General features: G+C 47.0%; 7 protein-coding genes across 7 annotated transcripts; 3 read left to right on the forward strand and 4 right to left on the reverse strand.

Annotated features, from left to right (window-relative positions):
* Positions 1-2269: 2269 nt before the first annotated feature.
* TRUGW13939_11767 (uncharacterized protein) lies at positions 2270-3016 on the reverse strand (the record flags this gene model as incomplete). The annotated part of the gene is made up of 1 exon (XM_035494872.1): positions 2270-3016. One exon carries the CDS (start codon positions 3014-3016, stop codon positions 2270-2272), a length of 747 nt encoding a protein of 248 aa, XP_035350765.1.
* A 455-nt stretch (positions 3017-3471) lies between these two features.
* TRUGW13939_11768 (uncharacterized protein) lies at positions 3472-5262 on the forward strand (the record flags this gene model as incomplete). Its single annotated transcript, XM_035494873.1, has 1 exon — positions 3472-5262. The coding sequence occupies one exon, from the start codon at positions 3472-3474 to the stop codon at positions 5260-5262; it is 1791 nt and encodes a 596-aa protein (XP_035350766.1).
* Positions 5263-5741: 479 nt separating this feature from the next.
* Positions 5742-6262, reverse strand: TRUGW13939_11769 (uncharacterized protein; the record flags this gene model as incomplete). Its single annotated transcript, XM_035494874.1, has 3 exons — positions 5742-5794; positions 5856-6088; positions 6222-6262. 3 exons carry the CDS (start codon positions 6260-6262, stop codon positions 5742-5744), a joined length of 327 nt encoding a protein of 108 aa, XP_035350767.1.
* A 360-nt stretch (positions 6263-6622) lies between these two features.
* On the forward strand, positions 6623-10088 carry TRUGW13939_11770 (uncharacterized protein; the record flags this gene model as incomplete). The annotated part of the gene is made up of 5 exons (XM_035494875.1): positions 6623-6821; positions 6899-6917; positions 6995-7105; positions 7177-7975; positions 8367-10088. 5 exons carry the CDS (start codon positions 6623-6625, stop codon positions 10086-10088), a joined length of 2850 nt encoding a protein of 949 aa, XP_035350768.1.
* A 242-nt stretch (positions 10089-10330) lies between these two features.
* TRUGW13939_11771 (uncharacterized protein) lies at positions 10331-12299 on the reverse strand (the record flags this gene model as incomplete). Its single annotated transcript, XM_035494876.1, has 3 exons — positions 10331-11911; positions 11968-12044; positions 12104-12299. The coding sequence occupies 3 exons, from the start codon at positions 12297-12299 to the stop codon at positions 10331-10333; spliced, it is 1854 nt and encodes a 617-aa protein (XP_035350769.1).
* A 915-nt stretch (positions 12300-13214) lies between these two features.
* TRUGW13939_11772 (uncharacterized protein) lies at positions 13215-14036 on the reverse strand (the record flags this gene model as incomplete). The annotated part of the gene is made up of 3 exons (XM_035494877.1): positions 13215-13555; positions 13626-13949; positions 14015-14036. The coding sequence occupies 3 exons, from the start codon at positions 14034-14036 to the stop codon at positions 13215-13217; spliced, it is 687 nt and encodes a 228-aa protein (XP_035350770.1).
* A 1655-nt stretch (positions 14037-15691) lies between these two features.
* TRUGW13939_11773 (uncharacterized protein) lies at positions 15692-18250 on the forward strand (the record flags this gene model as incomplete). Its single annotated transcript, XM_035494878.1, has 1 exon — positions 15692-18250. The coding sequence occupies one exon, from the start codon at positions 15692-15694 to the stop codon at positions 18248-18250; it is 2559 nt and encodes an 852-aa protein (XP_035350771.1).
* Positions 18251-18757: the final 507 nt, after the last annotated feature.

An 18757-nucleotide genomic window follows, 5' to 3' on the forward strand; every position in this document is an offset into this window, starting at 1 on the left:
GCTGCGAACGAAAGTTTATAGAATCGAATTTTGTCAATGTCAATACGACAGTATTGACATCCAGAGCCCGTGTAAAACAACAACAGAAATAAAACACAAAGAATGTGCCACGATCGAGATTAAAAGCCATCACTCGAGGAGGCGAATACAGCCACCACGTGCAACAAATCACACATGAGATGGTAGGCTGAGTAAGGGACTGCCCGGGTGACCACTGCTCTCTTGATTTGGTGAATGTTTGTTGAGGTCACGTTCGGCATCACGAGGAATGTAAGCAGCCCGCTCAGAAACTTTAAACTGAGAAGAGAAACACGGTGGTATGTATGTTGGATAATGAGTCGTGTAATGGATATAAAGAAAATGTCAAACTACAGAGTCGTGACATCTGGATTGATTCGCTTTTCAAGATGAGATGAGCATGGATGTCCCCCATGTACACTCCGAGTTCCAACAATCATGGCGGTGGCGCACTGCATGCAGCACGTCCTCTCTCAGAACCTTGTTTTGACAGCGGTTCAATCGGAAGCGCTAGATTCGATGATTTGCACTCGTGGAGAGCAGGTTGGTGTCAGCAGGCCAACGCATCACATGCCCGAAAATCTCGCGATAGGCTGCAACGGTAACATTCCGATTGGTTAGGGCTTTGCCATGTTAGGGTTAATTGTGCGCGTGTAACAGCGACCTTGATTTTATTAGTTTCGTATTCCCTGTCTAGAAGGGTTCTTTATTTCTACTCAAATATATATGGGAGAAAAAAAAGGAAATTCAAGGAAGAAATACCACTAGATGGTCATTTATTGAGTCAGATGAGCCGACCTGCCGCATCTAGTACATTATAAAGCACAGCATACTAAAGAAGAGGTGTGTTCGAACACAGGAGAAACTCATATAACATAAGAAATACTATGGAATATTTCTCTGCGAGAAACCCATACAAAATAGTTGCACCATCACAAGAACTTGTTGAATTTATCCCTCTCCCAACGCTGCAGATAATTGTGCGGGAAATTATGATAAGCTTCTTTCTGTTCGTCGGCTTTTGTAGATTCAAAAAATGTTAGTACTAAATCGTATATATATGTAGCAACTAGGTGGAATGTTATACTTACTTAAACTGGGTGGAGGAGCATTCTCATCAACGATCAGATTACCCGCTTTGACTGATACGAAAAACGATTCAGCGTCACACAATTCATACACGGGGCATGAATCATCCCAGAACTCGATCTTAAATTCCATCTCACATGTACCTCTCAGAGAGGTCATGTTTAGGTCAATATCAGCGTACCAACAGACTTCAGAACCACGTGTATAACTATTCGCAAGCGCTTCTGCACATCTGCCCTGGGAATCTATCATTATACAACGAATATGCGCGGTGGTATCTTGCATGCCGCTACTTTCAGGCACTGAGACCCTCAGGAGGAAGGGATATGGCAGTTCCCCTGGGCGAATTTTTGGCCCCGGGCTTAAGAGAACGTCAACCGTGATTTCGAAGTCGGGCTTTGCGTCTTTCTTGAGGACGACAGCCATATTTGGCCTCGGTAGTTCTGTATTTGTAGATATTACCTCACTAGACTTCAAGGCAATATGCCTACTTATTTATGATTAAAAACTAACTTCAAGAAAGCTGTTTCGATAGAGTCTGTCGGTTGGTGGTGCGAGGGTGCGAGAAATGGCAAAAGAATAACTCAGAGGAAGATGGACATTCTTTTCTAGCTGTTAATCAGCCTGTCATTTCCTTTTTCTGCGGGAGTCATAAACGAATATTCGGTGGTTTTCATTGTCACAATTTGTCTCAGATCAACCATGAGTCATATAAAAGCAACCAACATTTGAAAGATAGTTTTACCAAACAAACCACATAAGAATTCTATAATTAGTTTTAGACAAAAGAGAAAGTAAATTTTAATGCTAATGGTAAAATTGTGAGGTTTTTCCAGCCAAATTCACTCATTATCGACAGCCCCTGTAAATAGTCATGGCTTCAATGGTGATGACTCATGATAAACATTTGAAACGGGAAAGTAGCAGTCCATAGGCATTCGTTAGTTGCTATGAAATGCCAACTAGTATTACCGATTTTCCATTTAGCATTAGAGTGCAGCTTGTGGACCAATGTTATGTCGTTTTAATTCCAAAAATAGACACAAAGAGTCACCTCGAAATATTGATAATATATAATTTAGGGGCAGGTTTCAATTGTGATCAAAATACACTGGATTCATTAAAATATGTCCAAATAGTTGAACAAAACACAATTCATCCGTCAACTATCAACAGCATTGTTGATTCTTCCGGTAGGATGTCTGATTAGTACACCGCCGTCTCCCTCTCGCAGCAACTTTTTAACCCATTCGGTCCCATCATCCCACCATCCATGACGGTCTGGGCGAATTTTCTCAAGACTTTCCGGATCAAGACTTCCAACGGTGATGTCAACGATAGGCGGCATCAGGCTTGATTCTGGCCGGTCGTAAAAGAACGTCAAGTTCGTCCCACAACGTGCGCAAAACGAGCGGTAAGCATCCGGGGACGAATTCACGTGTGTTATATACGTGTGTGCTGTCAGTGACAAGGAGGGGTTAGAGGTATCCCTTTTTATAGCCCCCTTTTTAGGCGTTCGTGGTGTCACAGCATCCAGGGTAGATAGAGTGATGTGAGGATTTTCCTCGACGTTCTCGTCGTGTTTAAAATTCGACACGGTTTCCTGGCCAGAAATAATTTCATCGTCCTGGTCACGGAGGAGGAACCTCCAATGAATCCAATCTGCTGGGCATATAGCCCAGCATTGAACAATTCCACCGCTAGTGCGCCGACAAGATTCGCAGTGATCCAAACTAACCAGAGGAAATCGAGTTGATACGGCACTTGTGGGATCATGTGAAATAGTGGTAGGAAGCGCATCAGGAACAAGCTGGCGATCCTCGATGGATGGGATGTCGATGGTATACCTAATTGCTTTGCAAAAACATCCCCCTTTTAGCGTCGTTGCTTCTTTTGGAAGAAATGCCATTCTTGATCGAGCCAGTCGGTTTTTCTCCTAGATATCTTCAAAGTCGCTATATATCTTTCAGTTTCGAGTTGAATACAAACAAGTTGATAGCAGAAAAGCGAAAAGCTAATGAAGACGAAGTAAAGAGGCGAATACGAGGAGGGGTACGACCGCTCACATATCAATACGGAGCCCCACCAAAGCCTTCTGTTGTATTCAGCTAGTACCTATATGATCGATTTGTAGTCATTGGGCTTGCAGAGAATTGTCTTTGACCGGGAATGTCGGATCAAGATTCGATGGGTGTCATACCTTCCTGTTTCGTACGACATGAAGAAAGCACGTGAACTGGCTTGAATGGGGCTTTACCGTTCGCTACCTCTGGTGTCCTCCTTTCCATCTCCATCTTTTGTTGCCCTACAGCATGCTCCTTATCATTATGGCAAGTATCTAATAGGACTACTTGCGTCCTGGGCATGGCACCAATCCCTCCACAACGAATCCCCCCACCGCCACGACTTCGTCCACGCAGATCACCCTCCAAGGCCGCGACGCGCCTAGCGGGTTCGGTCCAGAAGTTTCTCAGTCTCAAAGTGGTGCTCTACGTCCTGCTAGGCACCGCTGCTGTCTTTGGTGTCGTAGTGCTGTGTTGGAAGCTCGGTTCTTTTGTACGCCAATTCACTCGAGGACGCATTCTTCAAAGCCAAAAGTCTTTCAAGACTCGGTATATAAAAACATGGTACGGTTGGGTCCCGCAGGATCGGTACAATTCGCAACGCAGGGCGTGGAAACGAGTCCTGGGCAAGCCGTGGAGGTGGTTTTCCTGGACGGATTCCAACGACGACTATAGCTGGGTCTGGTGGGATTCGTCTTACTCCAAGTCGGAAAAGGTGACGCGAAGGGAATCTCGTCGCCAGTTCCAAAAGCTCAAACGCAGAGACAAGCATCCTGGTCCAAAGTCCAGGTCGAGTTTCCCTCCTTCCGATGATCGGTTAACGCCATCCAAGCAAACTTTTAGAACACGCCCAGTCAAAACCACCAAGACCTCTCACGTTCCTCTTCTTGATAGTGAAGGTGCTAGCCCGTCTGTTGTCACTAGGAAATATACCCCTGATGTTCGAGTATCGTTGCATTATTCGATATATCTTACATATCCTCTCCACCTCAAGCCGCCAAGATCGAGACCGGATTGCATTCGCCTCAGCGAGTCTGACAATATTCCACAAAGAGCTAGGCCAGATGCCCAGTGGGCTTGTCTCACAAGTTCAGATCCATACAGAATAATTGCATGGCGGGCGCGGCGACATGCTAACGGCAAAGGAAACGAACTATTCTCGCTTTGCAACAACCGACGAGCGAAACGTCTTAGAATGTGGGCTGTAAACATGCAAATTCAACGTCCTCGCTCTATGTTACCATATCAAGGTTCCCTCAATGGTTGTCCAGGAAGTCCCGTGTCGGAGTTTTTGAGTAGATGCTCGAATCAGCTGAGCTCGCTGCAACAACCTGACCGGGACAAAGCAGGTTTTGGCACGACCAGAAGAAATGTCCCGCAATATCAAGAAAATATTCCCTTTGATTTTGATGCTAGGTCGGATTGGACCTTGGTAGTCAACGGTGGGATACATTCTCTTTGGCAAAAATGCAATATCACCATCGCATCGGCAGCAACGCAAGAGACCAAAAATAACAGGCAGAAAACAAGTCCAAAGAATATGTCTGTTGACAGTTTGCTCGATGGTGAATTATGGTTTCTTGACGGACTGGACCGAAGACTGGAATGGCTACTTGGTGAATGCCAACCTGGTCGCAGGGGTTTCAGATTCCCGATTCTGCCTAGGACCTGCATGAGCAAACGTCCACCGATTGTTTATACATATCCTTGTTGCGCCTCTGTTGAACTCATGCGCCTCCACGGTGATTCTAGGAACTCAGCAGGATGGACGAGAAATCAATCACGCGACAGGATATCGACAATAGTTCCCCAGGAAAGACCAAACACCACTCGTACCAGCCCTCGTATCAACTCTTGGAGGGCACAAGTGAATAAATGGCGCAGATATCGTGAAATTGAGGAGATAAAAAGCATTGTACAGTGTGGAAGCTCGGCCGAGGAGCCCCCGGACAGCGTTATTGACCCATCAAGTTGGATTCTTCGACGTCCTCCTCAGGGGTTTCCAATGTCAACGAAACAGAAAAATGCTTATTACTGTTGCGAAGCCGGTAGGTGGGAAAAATTCGAGGGTTGGCAGATGGACGGCAAATGATGTGATATCGATTTTATCTTACATGTTGAAGTTACTGCCCTGGCAAGGGCAAAAAAGGGTCCCTGTCTGGGGCAATCTAGCTTGGTCATCCCAACTGGTTTTCCTTCGGCATTCACGGAGTGACGCATATTATTAGATTCGTTTAGTTGCTGGTTCAAGCGCTTGTTGAAGTTTATATATTCGTTATGATAGAAGTTATATCAATAGAAACAAACACGTACTTTCAAATAATTCATGCTAATATGTGCCTGTGTATATTACAATGACGCCAAGTGTTTTGATTAGAAAAATGCCGGAACTCCTGACTTCACTTCCAACTGCTGGTAAAATCCCTCTGCATGGAACCGGCCGGGATTGTCGCGAGATTCTGGTAAGGAGTCATGCGCAGGGGAAAAGACGCGCGACGGGTTCATGGACGAATGAGTGTAACCCCGTATGAAATAAAATACAATAGATTCTCCTGCACAAAAGCATTGCGCTTAAAAACCAGGAGGATTCACACGTTGGCTGACTCGTGTCCACTTGGGCAATTCTTTTGACACATCTGATTAGCACTTCCTACATCTCTCAAGCGGGACTTTGGACCAACTCACTATGAATTCCCTTGCGGTATTTCTTTTCCTTGCGATCGTAGATTGTGTATTTGTCCTTTGGCAACATCTCCTGCTCCCGTGGCATCTCGTCGTACCATCGGTCGATTGCTTTGGCCATTGGCATGCCATTGCGCTCGAGGGCTGCTGCCACGGTATCAACGACAGTATCGACTGCGCGAAGTCGTCTTCGTTGACGGAATTTCTGTCGGGGAGAGAGACGCCATGGGATTTTCCTGCGTAGAGAGTTAGGTTAGCCAGAGGATGTTTGCTTGTTTTCGTGTGGGCTGATAGAATGGTAGCGGCGCAGGAATCATTCCAGTCTTGCGTGCATAGCGAGCGTAATGTAATGGATGTCAGATCACGTACCAGAGCAGACCGCCCAACCGCGGTAACGTCGGCTTGAACATGGTGTGAAGATGGCGTGGTCCTAGTTTCAGTACCTTGTGATGTTTAGAGCAAGCATCCTCGGTGTTGCGGCTCGGGAGAAAAATGCCAGGCCGCGTGCGGGCGGTCAGAGCCGGCTGGCCACTCAGCACGAGCCCGCGCTTTTGCCCGTGAGTGGCCCGTCGTCTAGTATTATTATTATTGACATCGTGTTCTTGTTTCTTTTCCCTCTTTCTTTACAACCTTTATCTTCATTACTGTGTTGATACACACCTCCTCGATTCCTAGGCTGCATTGGTCAATGCCTGGCCGGCGTCTTTATATGGGTTTGTCGTGACTCTGGCCCGCGGCCCATCGCAAAATATTTTTCTACCTTGATCGCAATGTCTGTCGGCGCAACCGCTGACCGGCCCTCTGCCTGGTGGAGGGCCGGTTCTTCAATGACCATGGCCGAGATCGGGGCTCTATGTCGCGGCTTCTTGCTGGGACTGAGCAAGTTGGAGGTCAATGGCTTAGAGTCGTTTACTGAGCTGCTCGATTCCAGGCGAGATCCTACCACGAGGACACGCGGATTGATTACTGGTAAGTTTTTTTCGGCTCCTGGTTTGTCCATTCCAGACGAGAGCACGGTCTAATTGATTTTTTTTTTTCGCTCGCAGTTTCGAACCATATAAGCGTGTACGTACGTACAAGAGCATTCCGAATGCGATGCCCACGAGAAATTACGCCGGCAAAAGACTGATCGATGACTCTAGGATGGATGATCCTCTTATGTGGGGGGCGTTGCCCTTGAAATATCACTTTAATCTACCCTCGTACAATCGACGCTGGGGCTTTGGCAGTCATGACATCTGTTTTGCTACTCGGTAATGACCCTCGCGATTGCTTTTTGTGGGCGGGTTAGGAACAAGATGGCTAACGAACACCCCAAATTCAGACCTGGCGCCATATTTTTCACACTGGGTCAAGTCCTGCCTACCCACCGTCTTGCTTATTCACCTCACGGCGGCCTATTCCAGTCAACCATAACACAAGGCATCCGCTTGCTCTCAAAGGGACCCTTCCCGGCTGACCCTCATTTCGCCAAAGTTGATATGCAGCGTTGGAGCTCTCGCAGTGTCTGTGTTGATCCATTCTCCGAGCTTCCTACCGCATACACCACCACCGGAGAGGATGCGACCATCGCCCCGTCGGCATACTCCTGCAACTCGCACTCGTGGATCCATATATTCCCCGAGGGGAAAATTCACCAAACCCCGCAGAAGATTATGAGATACTTTAAATGGGGAGTGTCTCGGCTCATTCTGGAGTCTTCGGAATGCCCAGACGTCGTTCCAATCTGGATAGAAGGCACCGATGAAGTCATGCACGAAGACCGCAAATTCCCTCGCTTTTTACCGCGGCCCTTCAAGTCGATCAGCGTCACATTTGGCAACAAAGCAGATCGAGAAGCCATCTTTGGCGACCTCCGGCGTAGGTGGAAACAGTTACGAGAAAAGGCAGAAAAGGCCAATCCTGCTGTGGCCCAGCTTCCTCTGGGTGTCCTAAGTGAGGAGCTGATGTTCGACAAAGAGGCCGTCCAGCTCCGAGAAGAATGCACAAGAAAAGTTCGCGAGCTTGTATTAGAAGTGCGCCGGTCTAGAGGCCTCCCCGACGAGGATCCAAAGGCAAGCTTGGTCGACACCTGGATCCAAGAAGGGCCGAAGAAGGAGGGGAAGATGAAGGATGACTCTTGGGTGCGGGACGCCTAAGCGACCAAAATTCGAGGAGTGTTTGATGTACAAAAATGTATTATTTACGGTAGTTCTAGAAGAGGACATGGGGTGACAGGGAAGTATTTTTTGTAGCATATACGTGTGTCTATTGCACCTACGCGATAGGTGGCAATGATATCAGTGCAAATAGAATAAGTGAGCCCAGAAACATCGAACAATATTCGAAACTACATGCGTATGGAGATCTACTGTCTTTTTTTTTTTTTTTTTTTTTGGCAGTAACAATTATTCCCTTTCCGGAAAGTGGCGTGGTGGCGGGTCTATGTACACTACGGAGTCACTTCTCCGCGCACATCCCGTCATCTGTTCTTTCAACACCGTCTGTATGCCTTGGCTGCACGGTGATACCTAGTTCTCCATGCCCAAAAAATATAACAAATACGCCTCTATCAAACCCGCTAACACCGTCCACCCGTCGCTACAAGGGTCGTCCACTGGTCGGCAACATGGCTCCTCGTCAGCCTCTGGGGACCGCTCGGTAAACGACCTCATCCACCACCTACGTCGCACCCAGGTAAATACCCCCGGGGAGGGCTCTGCGAATACGAACACGAGCACTGCTCTTCCACGAACATTGCATCCGACTCTTAGGAATATCTTTGCCGTTCCAGAGACGCCGCCACCACGACCCCGAAACAATGCGAGAGCGCGGTTTCGTAGGACCCCAGGTCCCCCTCCTCCGTCTAGCTGGCTCGAGAATACTACACCGGATGATACAAGAACAAGGAAAAGAGAGGGTGTGTCTGTAGGCGATAGTCAAGTGCTTCACCGTCTTGAAAGGCTGCCTGGGGTGACGTTCCCGCCGAAAGATAGCCTACAGCACATGCTTTTGAAGTCTATGGCGACTAATTGGATGTGGCATGTGGATTATGATGGCGAATTCTTGCTGGAGCTTCCTGATCGCATCAAAATTTTACTGTTGAGCTACATCGGCATGTACTCGCGGGACGTTCATCAGAATTTCCGGGCGTATGGACTATACAATCTATTTGCGATCTCAAACGAAGACAACATCAGTATGGTAAAGGACATCACCCGTCTTGATATGAGCACTGCAGTGGGCTCTTGGATCAGCGTCAAAGCCTTAAGTAGCCAGCTTCTTGTCCCCGCCCCGGCAAGAAATTCAGCAACTATCCAAGAAGAGAAGGTTATTCCTGTGTCATGGGACGATGCTGCTGATGTTGAACAAGACTTTGACCCGGTGCTTTTTCCATCGTCACCATTGTCCAAGCCGACATCCCATATCCTTCGGTTTTCCAACTTGAGATATTTGTCGCTGGCGCATCCAAACCCTGTAAATGCTAAATGGGGGTCGCTTCTCAGCATGCTTCCCCACATTTCTACGCTGACCCATCTCTCTCTTGCCCACTGGCCCATACCAACATTTACTCCAAACGCAATCCACACCCGCGTCCGCCATCCTACCATTCCGTCTCTCACATTTGCCGCTGGTGGAACAGACACGTATACAGCCGATGAGAACAACTGGGTCGAAGCAGCGGGCATTCTTCGCAAGCTTTGTCGTGCCACTTATTGCCTCAAGTGGCTTGACCTCGAAGGCTGCGGTGAATGGCTCGGCGCTCTAAGTTGGGATGGTCGCGCTACGGACGGTGGACAGCCATACGCCTCCCCATGGCCTGAATGGAACGGATCGTGGCGAGATATCGAGTGGATTGGCCTGGGACCGGGATGGCTCCCTTCATGCAAAGGCGTTGATGATGACAGTGCCTCGTCGGCTCTCCCACTTGGAGCATCCATGCACGCCAATTTCCCACCGGGCGTCCGCCTCATAGTCGAAGAGTCACTACCTCCACGTGCCGGCCCAGACGACCTAACATCTATTTTGACCGATGACGACTTACGACAAGCCAATCTAGCAATTGAAAGACAGAAGCGAGTCAACGAATGGAAAGCCTATGAGGATGAACTCCGCAAGGCTCGCAAAGTAGAAAATCACGTCCATGCCATCAGACGCGAACGTGGCGGGAAATGGATTCATTTTTCATTTGGCGGCGACGGTGACGAGGAGAGGAAACTGTTGGAGAAGGCTTTGAGAAATATAGACAGGCGGTAGGCTACATATGTGGTGCGTAATGGTATCTTTGGACAGTCTAAAAAGCTTCGCTAGCTAAGAAGCAAACGAGCATATACCAATTGATGTACCGGACTATGTCATTACATATCAACCAATCTACTTCAACGTTCCAACACAAGTAGCAGTACAATCGTCACATCCATATGCATTTAATTCCAGTAATATTGGAGACTTTTGATTTACAGGCCAATCGGCCGACACGATATTAACTATCAACATATTTACTTCTTCCGTCCTCGTGCATTGAACGTCTTCAATGGATCTGATTTTCGTCCTCCAGCACTGCCCTTTCTACCTTTGTTTCTATTCTTTTCTCTCGCCTTGCGAATCCTATTCTCATTCGTCTTGCCAATACCGACATACCCTGCCGATCCGTCTGCGACAAGGCCCTTTCTACCCTTGGAAGGCATCAAGTATTCAGGGACATGCTTCAAATGCGGTTGAATCCTGACGGCGCGAATCTCGCCGTCATGTCTGAGCTGTCGCAATTCCTCCGGGTTTTCCTCAAAGTGCCTACGCAATTTTTCTGATTTGATCAGTTCCTGGCGGATTTCACGAGCCCGAGCTTCCTGGACGGCCAACCGAGTGACTGCGCGCAGAGCATCTGTCATCCGGTAGCGGAAGGAGTCGACCTGTTTCATTTCAAAGTGGTAGGGTTTTACTTCGCGGTCAAGTTTGGCTTGACGCTTGACGATCTTGGCGAGGACAGCTTCGTCGTGTTTGGCGGTCGGATGGCTGGTCGGCTTGTGCTTGCCGAATTCTTCTTTGGGGACGACAAATGACAGGGCCATGCCGGTTTGGCCAGCTCGGCCGGTACGACCGATGCGGTGGGTATAAGATTTAGAGTTCGTGGGGAGGTCGAAGTTCAAGACACAGGCAACATTTTGGAAATCGATACCGCGAGAAATGCCGTAATCCTTTTGTTTGCCGGTCAATTTTTGCTTCTTGTTATTCTTGGTCTTGGTCAATTGCCCTTGATCGACCTCGTCGTCACTAGAATCTTCAATCTCGGTTTCGGCATCTTCAGGGTCCCCTTCTATTGCGGTTGAGGGCTTTTTAATCTTCTTCGTGCCTAGCACTTCTTGGTCATCCGCGGCAATAATGATATCGTAAACGCCCTTGTTGAACTCTTGAACAACATGGATACGAGAATTGGCCGGCAATTCAGAGTTGAGAACACAGCTCTTAATGCCAAACTGTTCCAAAAACAGCTTCAGACGATAACAGCGGTCGATGTCACCAACAAAAATGATGCACTTTCCCTTGACGAGTTGCAGCTTGAAGATGACGTAGGTAAGAAGAAATTTTTCGTCTTCGGCACATTTAACGGCAAATTGCGAGATGCCATCACCCTCATCCTCCGCCTCGGTCAATTTGAGTGTTACCGGGCTCCTGCAAAATAAACTCTTCAAAGTGTCGACTTCGTCCGTGAGAGTTGCGCTCATCAAAAACGTTTGGATGCCCCGGGGCACAGCTTTGGATAGCGCATTGATATCATCATCATAGCCATATGAAAGCACCAGATCCGCCTCGTCGATGACTACGTGCGTGAGCTGGTCGAGAGACAGTGCAGAGTTGTTGACATTCGCGAGCACACGAGCAGGTGTTGAAATGACAATATCCGGGAAATCAGCGAGCATGGCACGTTGCACAGCATCCGAGACCTTTTGTGTGAGGTTAACAGAGCGAATATCTTTTCCGCAGAACGACGAAAACGAAACGACGACTCGTTGGACTTGCTCGGCAAGTTCTCTTGTCGGAACCAAGATGAGAGCAGAAATTGCCTTTAACGAGGTTTCATTCTAATAGCAACTATTATTAGTCCAATCCACAAGTAGAGGCAAGTCAAATCTCATACAGCTTTTCTTTGGAGGATAGACTGCAGTATGGGCAGCACATATGCTGCTGTCTTGCCAGATCCAGTTTTGGCACGGGCTATATTGAACATGTCAGTCGCTCAGTATGAAAACGAATGAATTCACACAATGTCATACCTAATATATCTTTCCCCTCAAGGGCTAATGGAATGGCTTGGGATTGGACGAGCGTCGGCTTCGAGAAATTCTCTTTCACAAGCGCTTGGCGTAATCGCGAATCGAGATTGAGGCTCTCAAATGTGATTTCTTGCTCATCTGTGGCTTCCACCACCTCAGTAGACGGCACATCATTTTCGTCGAGCTTTCGTTTCATTTTGAATGCGTCAGATTTTGATTTGTTGGTAGCTGATGTTGTTGATAAAAGCCTCCCGCGAAAAAAAAGTTTTGGTGCTCGGCCCTATCAGCATATCCGGCCCGCTAGATTTTCCGGCTCACCGCCCTCATATCGGCATCTTTTTTGCCGCATACATGCACATGTATTCATGACATGTAATTCGCATCGATTATTGTGATGCGTGTTTCAAATTGATTGCTCTGGAACACCCTACGGAGTATTATGGCTCTTAAGGGATTTGACAAAATGTACTGTGATATCAAACCTCCGACTTCAATTACCTGCATATACTATTTGACGTAGCAAACATAGACTATCCTTGGATATATAAAATTCGTGAATACTTTTGCATTTTCCTGTGGCAGCTGGGAATATACCAGTTGACCGATTCAAATGTTGTCAACATCAATTACATGTGAACCACGTGCAGTTGACATATGTAAGTATTTCAAGGTAAGCACCAATTAATTGAAATTTGAATAGTTGGATTACATAGAATTGACGCATATTCGGCTGTAGCTATGACATTATCAATTGATATAGTATACTTTGAACTAATTTATAACAATACACTTTAAGAGAACATTGAACACACATGATAGCTGTTAGAATATTGTGGTTGATATTCTCATTTAAATCAATGACCCATGAAAATTTTGATGCCCAAAGCGCACAGGAAGACTGGTTTCCATTGCAGCAAACTTATTTGGATTAGCAAGTGACCATGGAATCGATATATCCTGAGAACAAAAATACCGTTCTAGGCTCCGTCCGTTCGCAAACGTTCAATGTTGATTAAAAGGGGCTAATTGCCATGTGTCTTCCCTTACCATTGAAATGTTTACTCTGTGAAAGTAAGATCCTATTTATAGTGGCATCTTCGACTTGCTTTCTCTAGTAGGATGTTAACTGAGCGTCATATATTTTCCAGAGACGGGCCAAGTATTGCACGTCCTGGACGCAGTAGGACTGTATGTCCTTACTCAGGGGTCGTTGGTTGAATACTTTATAGCTGCCCCCGAGTTCAGGAGCAAACAACCCGCGGCCCTTGTCTTTCACAGCTAGCCAGGTTTGTTGTTCCTCCGTGGAGAGTTTCCCATCCTTTTCAATGCATTTGGATAAGCCGCTTAAGTATTTCTTGAACGATGGTCGCCGGGCAACCTCCATCAACTGTATGTCTTGAATTCCCGCCACGGAAACATCAAAATGGCTGTAGAGAGCATCCGAATCATTTGCTGACATCGAAAATTGCTTTTTGTATTTCAAAAGACTCGAGTATTTGCTTCAAAGTGCTCTGACCCTTACTTCCTGGAGTAACAAACGCCTTGTTGCCCAATGTATGAACATCCACTAGGTACGCTTCGTTGGTGGTCGAAATGTAAATTTGAATAATGGAAAGAGTGCCGTGCCTTGATAGGTTTTCACCCTCTAGGTCTAAATAAATCGAAGGAGGATTGTTCGGGAGGTTGCTCATGTTATCTACCAAGCTCGATACTGCATTTTCTGTATCGATCATGGTAACCGTGAATGAGGCTTTTGAAGGGGCCATCGGCTTATTAAGAGGCAAAGGTGTGAACTTATCCGCGATACTGATGAATGTATCACCAGTCAAAGAGGAAAGTTCTTTTTCTGTTCTCAGAATACCTGTAAGTACGCTGTATTCGATATGTGGAATTTTTAGAAAACCTACTTACCGGTTTTGTCTTGCGACGCCATTTTGTAACGGGGACTGTTAAACGACGGTATTTCTATATCACTTCTTGTACTCTGTGACGTTTCATTAGATGTGACGTGTAGACTTCGAGATTTAGTTTGTATCAGGGTAATCATGAGATCCCAAAGTTGACGGCTATATCCATGGTCCCAGAGTTAGAATGATGAGAAAGAGAACCAATTTATTAAAAACAGAGTAAATGTTTTGTTGGTGACTAGATGGGAGAAATTAAGAAAAAATCGTACTTTGCTAGACACTTGCACCTCAAAATATTTTGAATAAAAAGCAAAATATTTCCCCGAGAGCTTCATGATACAGATGAGACATTCTGCTCCATTAAAGTTAATGAATACTTACATAGAATGATGTCAACGCGTCGGGATTGTCGAGGATATGCATAAGAATAACTATATAAAAGGTAAATGAATAGGAGACCAGATTCCAGATCTTGAGTTAGCGGAGTTACCCCTACAGGCCGGAGGATTGTTTCAACCTGCCTGAAACCTATCATATTCCGGAAATTGTCGCCTCGTAGAACAATTGCGGTTTGACAAGTGGAGGAAACGAATAACAATGTCCAGGACCACCGACAACTTTGTTTCTGGTAATTCTAAGTGATGGGAATTTTCTCTATAGAAGAGTGACTTTTGGTGACATTTGAAGCGAAATGATGCTATAAAGAAGGTCGCAAGCCTAAACAACACCACCACCACCACTAGCAGCTAAAAGTCACAGCCATTACTTCTTAGTAGAGTATCAATGAATAAAAAATTGTACCTATAGTACTTGAAGGAATACGGATATTGTCTTAGTATATGATTATGTTATGATACTAAAATCTCCAATATCTCCTTTTCGTACTTCTAATAACCATATAACTTCACCGCTTTAAAGATGAGTCATGAAACCCTGCAGGTATAAGTTTCAACCAGGACACATTGCTTTCTATATTTGGAATAGCCCGATCCAAAGAGCCAGTCCCCACTGTTCGTAAGCTTTGGCCCGCCGTTATCGATAGTATAAGCTTAGCCCCCAATATTGATGAAGGCCGGGCCGTCACTATCGCCATGCCTGACGATATCTGTCGATCGTGGCTCATTTGCCCAAGTTGGACGAAATCGCCGATTATGGTCTCGACCTTATCTTGTCGACCAGGCCTCCTCGTCAGCATGATGATGCCCGACAATGGGTGTATCAAAGAGATAGCAACACGGAAGCGGAACCGATGCCGAGCCGTGCTGGGTCGAGACCGCGCCTCGTGATTTGTGCCCCGGTTCCGAGCCGTGCGTATACTCTTTGTTACTTATCTCTACAAATTTACATGGAGATACCGTGTGGGTCAAGACGAGGTCATCAATATGTCAGATAGCGGCTCCGCATGGGCTTGATAACTGCCTGTCTTTAGAGAAGGCGAGTTTATGGATGGGTCTGCCGTGTATCGTAAACCCATCCTGTATTGTAAACTTACAAGCCCTAATTACTCCAACTCACCACATGAGCTCGTGCGGGGTTTCAACAGCTGCTCTGCTTAATACTTCTATAATATTTCATATATCCGCAGAGTGTGAGGCGGGGACTCAGGCCGATGTTCTACTACTTTTTGTTGCTGAATACCAGCCCATAATCTTTATTTCTTCGGCCAATTCAATTCATAATAATGGCACAAGCTCAGCGCGTTGTCATTATAGGAGCTGGAATCGTGGGCACCAATCTTGCCGACGAGCTGGTCTCGCGAGGATGGACAAATATTACAGTCGTCGAGCAGGGACCATTGCACATGCCCGGTGGCTCGACATCGCACGCGCCCGGTCTCGTTTTCCAGGTGAATCCGTCCAAAACCATGGCCAAATTCGCGCAGTACACAGTCGAAAAGTTGTTATCAATAGAAAAAGACGGCCAGAATTGCTTCAATCAAGTAGGAGGCCTGGAGGTAGCAACGACACCAGAACGACTGGAAGAGCTCAAGCGAAAGCTCGGCTATGCCTATTCATGGGGAATTGAGGCACGTCTGGTGACGGCTGAAGAATGCCTCGAAATGTACCCTTTATTGAACAAGGACCTCGTGCTTGGCGGTCTACATATTCCTAGTGATGGCCTTGCACTTGCTGCACGTGCGACACAATTACTTATTGAACGTACCAGCAAGGCCGGTGTTCGCTACTTGGCCTCAACACCGGTGACTGGTATTGCGCAGGGAGATCATCGTGTAACTGGAGTGATAACTCCCAGCGGCACGATAGCGGCGGACATTGTTGTTTCATGCGCAGGTTTCTGGGGCGTTGAAGTGGGAGAGATGGTTGGCCTTCGAATTCCCTTGGTTCCACTGGCACATCAATACGCAAAGACAACTACCGTTCCAGCTCTGGCTGGCCGCAGTGTGAACGCCTTACCTAACGGAAAAAACGCAATTATGCCCATCTTGCGACACCAAGACCAAGATCTATACTACCGCGAGCATGGAGATCAATATGGAATCGGGTACTACGGTCACCGGCCCATGCCAGTCGTGGCAGCATCACTGGGCTTGACATCCAAGGATGTCGATGAAAAGAATATGCCGTCTCGGCTCGAATTCACAAATGAGGACTTCGACCCAGCGTGGAGAGAATCCCAAAAGCTGTTACCTGTTCTACAGCAAACTGAAATCGATGATGGGTTCAATGGAATCTTCTCGTTTACTCCAGATGGAGGGTCTATCGTGGGCCAAGCGCCTCACCTTGATGGCTTCTACGTGGCTGAAGCAGTATGGGTCACTCACTCTGCTGGTGTCGCGCGCGCCGTCGCACAGGTGCTTACGACGGGCGCCTCTGACATTGACCTTACTGACTGTGATCTATCTCGCTTTGAAGAAGTCCAGCTCAGCCGACCCTACGTAAACGAGACTTCTCAACAGAGCTTTGTCGAAGTCTACGACATCATACATCCTCTTCAGCCGAAAGACTCCCCTCGCAATTTACGAATTAGTCCCTTCTACAACCGACAGCAAGAACTGGGTGCCTTCTTCCTTGAGGTTGGAGGATGGGAGATTCCATATTGGTACGAGGCCAATGCGGAGCTGGTCAAATGCCTCCCTGCCGACTGGCAACCCACCGAGCGAGACCCATGGTCAGCGCGGTTTCACTCACCTATTGCAGCCGCAGAAGCCTGGAAGGTACGCAATGCGGTGGGGATGTATGATATGGCCTCATTCCACAAATTTGAGATGACTGGCCCGGGGGCTGTTCACTTGCTCCAACGGCTCAGCACAGGTGATTTTACTACTAAGCCAGGCAGCATAACATATACCCTTCTACTCAATGAAAATGGCGGTACCCGCAGTGATATCTTTGTGGCGAGATTATCGAATGATGGTTTTCAAATTGGTGCCAACTCTGCTGTCGATCTGGCTTATCTTACCAGGGAAGCTCGTCGTCAAAGCACACAAGTCCCTCGAAAGTGGGTTCAAGTGCGCGACATCACCGGAAACACATGTTGTATCGGCCTCTGGGGTCCTCGTGCTCGAGACGTGATCGAAGTTGTCAGTGCCGATGACTTTTCAAATAGCGGACTCCCATACATGTGTGTTAAGAAGGCAACTGTTGCCGGAATCCCAGTCGTCATGATGCGCAAGTCATACGTTGGCGAGTTCGGATGGGAGATTTACACAACCGCTGAATACGGCCAGCACCTGTGGGACGCTCTATGGCAAGCCGGAAAACCACATGGAGTCATTGCAGTGGGACGTAGTGCTTTCAACTCGTTGCGCTTGGAGAAGGGTTACCGAATCTGGGGCACAGATATGACAAGCGAACACGATCCATATGAGGCCGGTGTTGAATTTGGCATTCAGAAGGACAAAAAAGAAGACTATGTTGGCAAGATTGCTCTCCAACGTCGATATCAAGATGGAATCACACCTTCCCGAAAGTTATGCTGCCTAACCATTGATGACAGCCGCTCGGTAGTAATGGGCAAGGAGCCTGTGTACTACGAAGGCAAGCCGGTAGGATATGTTACGAGCGCTGGGTTCGGTTACACGTTTGGCAAGCCTATGGCATATTCATGGCTACCCAGCACTATTGCCGTGGGAGAGCGCGTCGACATTGTTTACTTTGGTAAATCGATTAGGGCTCGAGTTACGGCGGAGCCACTGTACGACTCACAAATGAGACGCCTACTTGACGATAGTCAAGCTACTGTATCAGAGCCTCGACAAAGCTTTAAAGCTCGTCTATAAGGTGAAATTGTGATATCATATGGAACCCGGGTCTGTAGATATACTCGATTTGGCTGGATTTGGTGATTGCACATCGTTGTGACCTGTTGACGATTCTGATAGTATTTAATATTTAGCGTACTGTTTTCATGTTAGCTTTTAACGCGCAGTTCAAAGTTATATGAAGTGGGGACTTTCCTAAGGCAATGCTAGGATTTTCGTGGTTTGGCTTTCAAGTCAGTATTGACAGAAGTCGGTTAGAGAATCATAGCCACTTGTAAGTGGTTGTGCATTAGAGGTAAAAGTATGATAGATAATTAGTCCGTAGTTTCATTCCGCTTCTAAACAGAATGCAGGTAATGAAAAGCTGAAAGTAAAATGGAGCGCACAGGGCATGGTCGCAAGGGAGGATTTCTTTGGCCTATCGAAGTATTGCTATGACCACTGGTGTCGTGTGGATCGAGTTGGAAGTGATAAAGAATTAACCTTACCGATGCTATCTTACCATAGTCAGGGATGGGCTCCGGG

This window comes from Talaromyces rugulosus, chromosome VI (genome assembly GCF_013368755.1).
Source record: "Talaromyces rugulosus chromosome VI, complete sequence".
Lineage (NCBI taxonomy): Eukaryota > Fungi > Ascomycota > Eurotiomycetes > Eurotiales > Trichocomaceae > Talaromyces > Talaromyces rugulosus.